This window comes from Leucopleurus acutus, assembly GCF_964270905.1.
Source record: "Leucopleurus acutus genome assembly, chromosome: 8".
In the NCBI taxonomy this organism is placed as follows: Eukaryota; Metazoa; Chordata; class Mammalia; order Artiodactyla; family Delphinidae; genus Leucopleurus; species Leucopleurus acutus.
Genome location: NC_139151.1, coordinates 71,815,068 through 71,820,699, shown reverse-complemented (window position 1 = coordinate 71,820,699; position 5,632 = coordinate 71,815,068). Strand labels below are relative to the sequence as shown.

Genomic DNA, 5,632 nt, shown 5'->3' with positions numbered 1-5,632 from the left:
AAGGACACAAAATTCATGTTCTCACTAAGCATTTTTTTTGTCAAATGTATGTTAAAAACTGATTTAAATGTATATTAGCAATTTCATTAGTTTCAGAAATCTGTAAGTTCCTTATACTTCTTTAAAAAGCCTACAAATATGTGATGTAAGTGGAGCCACACACACCTGGAACCTAGAAACCACTTTTTGGAATTCTTGATAAAGTCTCAGTCTCATGTTCCTCATCTGTAAAGTGAGCTAAATCTAATTTACTGGGTTATTGTAAGAATTACGTTGTGAGAGGACTTGTAAAAAGAAACATTAGCCATATGTAAAGAATCATTAATCTCCCAATCAGAGATCCCCATAGCTTCTGGATGATTTTTATCTTCCTTCAGAGGGAATTAACTTTTGCGTCGAGCAGATAGCATATAATGGCAGGGGAAGCTCACTTTAGTCCTAGCAGGGATTAAACCAACTTGACGCTGCGTTTCAGTCTTTGTGAGGGCTGGTTTATTTCCAGTTCACCTCTACTCTTACGGTGCAGCCCTTTAGGGATCTCAAAGGAAAGCTACGTGTGTGTACCAGGGCTTCTCCTTGGGGACCCTGGACTCCTACTTTTCTTTACTCTCATTCCACCCCACCTCCCGACACCATAAAATTGCTAAAAGTACTGTTCAGTTTCTCAGCTTCTCAGCTGCTGCTTTCAGCCCAGTTTCTTAGCCTCCAAGTCACTGCTTGCTAATTAGCAAGTGCTTCAAGCAGAAAAGTAGTGCCAAATATAATCTCTCAGCTTTTAGATCTTGGCCCTCCAAGTTCTGGCTGCTTTGATAGCTCTCCGATGACTTGAAACAGATTTTAAAAATATTTTCCCCCAGTTTTTCTAATTGTTTTTGGTGAGAGAACTGGTCTGTAGCTAGCTAATCTTCATTTAAAGTGGAAATCTGACCTTGGAGTAACTCATTTAACTTCTTTGAGCCTTAGTTTTCTCATCTATAAAATAGCGATTCCAACAATACTTATCATACCAGTAATATTGAGAGGATCAAATAAGATCATCTAAAAGAAGAAGTTTCCTAACCTGTATAGTATAGAGAGATACTCTGTATACTTGAAATACTTTATATTTTCCTCTTATGGGGAGACAAATCACCTGAAAGTGATACCAATTTAAATCTAGCTCCATTCAAGAACTGCAACTCAACCAAGCTGCTAATGGGAAGAGCTAGTCAGTGGTACGTACATAGGTGAAATCGTAGCTGCATTTCAACCCATCTCAACACTTCCAAGGAATTGTATTATGGGATATAACATAATAATATAACTGTAAGTTAAAGTTACAGTTAATATAAATTGATGCATGTATATTCAAGGGATGAAATTGGAAAAAAACTGTATCCTTCCAGACCCTCTCTCTATGAAAACTGACTCTGGGTAGTTCCTTCTTGCCCCTTTGGATGAAATCTCAGGTCCCTGTCTTGAATTTTCTGCTCACTCTAAGTCCTTAGCTTCTAATCTCCCTCTCCACGCCCCCCCCCCATTTCAGTATTTTCAAATTCCAGTGTTCTGTAAAAGTTCAAAACATTAGATTTTAAGGTTAAAGTTTTTCTTCTTCTCTAGAACTGAGAAAGGAAGAGGTGTGCTTTGTGTCTTTATTTTCTCGCTCCTTTTTTCTTGCTCACAAGGATGCCTCTCCAGGGTTTGGGAATGGTGGTGGGGAGGAGAGGTAAGGAGTAGCAAGTTCTTTTTGGTCTGATACTGTTGTGAGTTGGCATATGTGCTTTCTGTACTTGGTAAGTATTTAATGCTGACTCATTCTCTGTGGGTGTTTTGAAACACCTTCCCGCTTCTTATTTCTTGGGATCTCTTGATGTGGGTAAACACACCTCTCTGACTGGGCTGTTGAACTCATCCCGCTCAGCCTCTAGGAATCTAGTAGTCAACGCTCCTGTGGGTGTCCCTTCAGCTCTCCAGAAATTCCCTTGGACTGGGTCTAAAACCATCCCCTGGCCAATTTGCTCATGCTTGGGAAACACTCACATGGGAGATACTCAGACATTCTTTGTCTTAAAAAAGACATAAAAGACCTCTGGGCATGAAAGACCTCTCCAAAGCATCAATCTCTTTGCTGAACTCTCAGAGCAGTTATCTGGCCACAAGCCATTGGACATTTCTCAGCACGAACTGGACAGCAACCTGCCCGGCCCCAATCTGGAGGGATACGTGCCAAGCTCTCTTAGTGGCCCTGCTGACGCCTGCCTTTCCTTAGACACGAGATGGGCAAGACTCACAGCACATTGATAACTACCGCCACACATCCTATCAGAATTCTCTCTCAGCCTCTCCAACCTCTTTCATAGCCTGGGAGCCATACACTGATTTCTAGACACCTCATTCACAGGTTCTGCTTTGGTGGTTTTGTACCTCACTTTATTATGTGGGAGGTATTGGCACTTAATACCTTAGGGTCTTAGCCAAAATGGAGATGGGAAGGGTCCCATTTTTACACTATCACACATGCTTAAAAGGAATGGTCAGGCAAGAGGGATGAGATATGGGAACATATGTATATGTATAACTGATTCACTTCGTTATAAAGCAGAAACTAACACACCATTGTAAAGCAATTATACTCCAATAAAGATGTAAAAAAAAATGGTCAGAATAAAAAAGGCCACTCATAAAACAGTCAGCAAACAGTATAGTTTTTGCACATCAAGTTCTCTTGAGAATGAAGAGCTGCTTTGCCTTTCTAAAGTTTGCATGTTTATTAGCATGGTCCTCCCTGTTCTCAAGATGCCACAGGCTGGAGAGGTAAAGGTGAGGTGCTGCCCTTAAGTGGTCTTAAGGCAGAAACACCAAGGAGTGGGTGGAGTGGAAGAATGGGAAGGACTGTAAGAGCTCAGGGAGACACTTCTCAGGGCCTCCAGGCATAAACGGTGATGAGTACTGGAGGCTTGTGTCAGTAGAAGGGTCAAGAACTACTGAATATGGATTATCTTCTTTAATGTGACCCCATCTGTACCCACAGATAATGTGTGGCTTGGAAAATGTGGGTTATGTTCAAAAAGTACAAAAAAGAAAATAAAAATGACCTGTAATCCACCACCCAGCGTGTGCGTGTGTGTGTAAAATTGGTATAAATGACATATCATGAATATTTCCCTATTTATTATCTTCCAGAACATGTTTTTAATGGCAGCCTAGTATTCAATTGCATGGCTATATAATTTAATCAATCTGATTTTGGATTTTAAGGTAGTTTCTAAGTTCTTTACTATTATATGTAACCCCATAATGAATAACTTGCAGTCTAAGGGTTTGTGCATAGTTCCATTTTTTCCTTGTGATAGAGGAATAGAAGTGGAATTACTAGCTAAATATCTAAGTATCTATTTTCATATTCCTAATATGCTTTGCCACATTTTCCTTCAGAAAAATTGTGCTTATTTAGCTCCTACCGGTAGTGTATGAGGGTGTCTGATAAAAGCCATTTTATATGAAAATTTTTGGTGGGTGAAAATTATCCAGTTATTATCCAAGTTATTACCTTGATGATCGGAATCCGGGCCAGGGCCATGCTGGGAGCGCTGAGGGTTAGAAGGCCGCCCCGGGAAGGAGTCAGTGAGAACCAGCCTCCTTAGTTGTGTCGGGGTGTGTGTTCTCGCTCCGTGCCAGGCGCTGAGGGCGACGGCAACGATGCAAGACACTACACTCGCCCACCAGGAAGCTCCCTCCGATTTTGCAAACTGCACACCAAAGCGGGCCCAAAGACAGTTCGCCCTAGGACACTGGGTCAGGACTCTTTCCACCCCCTCCCAGGCTCAAGTTCTTCCCCATCAAAGGGTGATGCAATCCCCGTCCTGTCAGCCATGCTGGGCTGTCGTGGGACTCTAACCTGAGCGAGCTTTGTGAACTTTTGAGCGTAGTGCACTCGTATAGAATTTTCACTCAACACAAGGAGTTCGAGGGGAGGAGGGAAAGAGAGGCAGAGCGTCCCAGCGAGACCGGAGGCCGCGGGCGTAGACGCTCAGAGCGCGCCGGGACTGGGTGACTGGGAGGGGGCTCCGTGAGGTACTTATTCTCTCCCGCCGGCGCCAGGTTAGCGGCAGCAAGAGGGAGCGGTCCGCGGCCCCGCCCACTGCGCGGCCCCCTTCCAACCACAGACCCTTCCCAGTGCCGGCCCCACACCCAAGTCACCAATCCCTCCCCAGGCCGGCCGGTCCCTTGGCAAGCCTCTTCCCAGGCGGGCCCCGCCCCCGCTCCGCCCCCGCGCTTGCCCCACACCTCAGTCACCAATCCCTCCCTCGTGCCCGCCCCTCCCCCTGAGAGCCCGCCCCCGCGCCAGCCACCCCCCCCCCCGCCACCGGAAGTGCCGTCGGAGCGTTCCAGCATGGAGCGCGAGCCGAGTGCCACGGCAGCCGCCCCTGCTGCGGCCAAGCTCTTCGCCTGGGTACGTGACTCCGCCTCCGGGCCGTGGCCGCTGGGACTGAGGGGCGCACAGACGCTGGGAGCGCCCGGCCTCGGCGTGGGCGGTCCTGGGGCCAGGCAGCCGAGGTCCGAGAGGCGCTCCGGGTTGGAGGATCCTGGGCTGGGGGCTGAGGAGGAGAGGGAGGGGAGGGAAGGGTTTTCATGGGGTGACTTAAGGCTTCTGGCTGGTGGGGTCCAGACCGGAGGGGCGGCGGCGCAGTGGGAAGAACCTGCCTCCAGGACAGAGCGTCTGGGTCCGCGACAGACTTCAGGCCCGGATAGCGCCGGGAGAGGCGGAGCGGAGGGCTCTGTGGAGAGAGGATCTCCCCGTCCCAGAGCCCCGTGGGGCCACCTGTGCCCTTCACCCTCCCATTGCCAGGAGGATGAAGGCCTTTCCCCAGCCCCACCCCAGCCTGGCCGGAGCAGCCTTTGGTGTGGGGCCGGCGGTGTTGGGCCGTGCACAAGGCGGAGACCCTGCATAGTTACTGATACTCGGCTGTGACCGGGTCTTGCCTGCCCGGAGGGTGTGGGAGTCTGCGCTGGTGTCGGTTTGACGGGAGCATTGAGAGACAGGGTCATCTTTGTGTGTCGTGGCTGGAAGAGAGGAGAGTCTGTGCACAGGAGTGTGTGGCAGGAAGCCGACCAGATGCACGGGAACAAACACAGTGTCTTGTAGTTCTTCATAGCACATGCTTGTAATGAAACGTATAACTTGTTAATGTCGGTCTCCTTGGCCAGAATGTAGGCGTCATGAGGGTGGGTGCCGTGCATGTCTTGTGTGGTGCCTGGCTTGTGCCTGGCACATTGTAAGGTGCTCAGTACATATTTGTTGACTAATGGATGAATGAGTACCTGTTGTGTGCCGAGCTATGTGCTGGTCTTTTGGGAACAACAAAAGAGTGAAAGACTTCCAGCTCTCGTGTTGGGGGCGGTGGGGGGAAGAGAATAAGACCTTTACTGCTGTTACAACCAGTATGTATAGACTAATTTACAAAATGGCGATTATCAGTACCAGGCAGCATTTATTGAGTGCAAGACTGCTGCAGACCGGCAGAAGGGAGAGCGTGGTGTGGCCCGAGGTGGTCTGGCTGTGTCTTTGGGGTGGCACTGGAGCTGGGGGTGGAATTAGGGATTGAATGTGTGCCTGGGTGGGTGCTTATCCCAGGCCAGGGACTGGGGTCTG

General features: G+C 48.3%; 1 protein-coding gene across 1 annotated transcript in view; it reads left to right on the top strand.

Annotated features, from left to right (window-relative positions):
- Positions 1–4,362: 4,362 nt before the first annotated feature.
- The window catches only part of SERGEF (secretion regulating guanine nucleotide exchange factor), a gene marked incomplete at its 3' end in the record, with an annotated part of 218,942 nt that continues 217,672 nt past the window's right edge, over positions 4,363–5,632 (top strand). Inside the window, exon 1 of the mRNA XM_082845349.1 lies at positions 4,363–4,432. Within this exon, the coding sequence (XP_082701475.1) occupies positions 4,373–4,432 (60 nt within the window). The 5' untranslated portion in view covers positions 4,363–4,372. The remainder of the gene's footprint in view (positions 4,433–5,632) is intronic.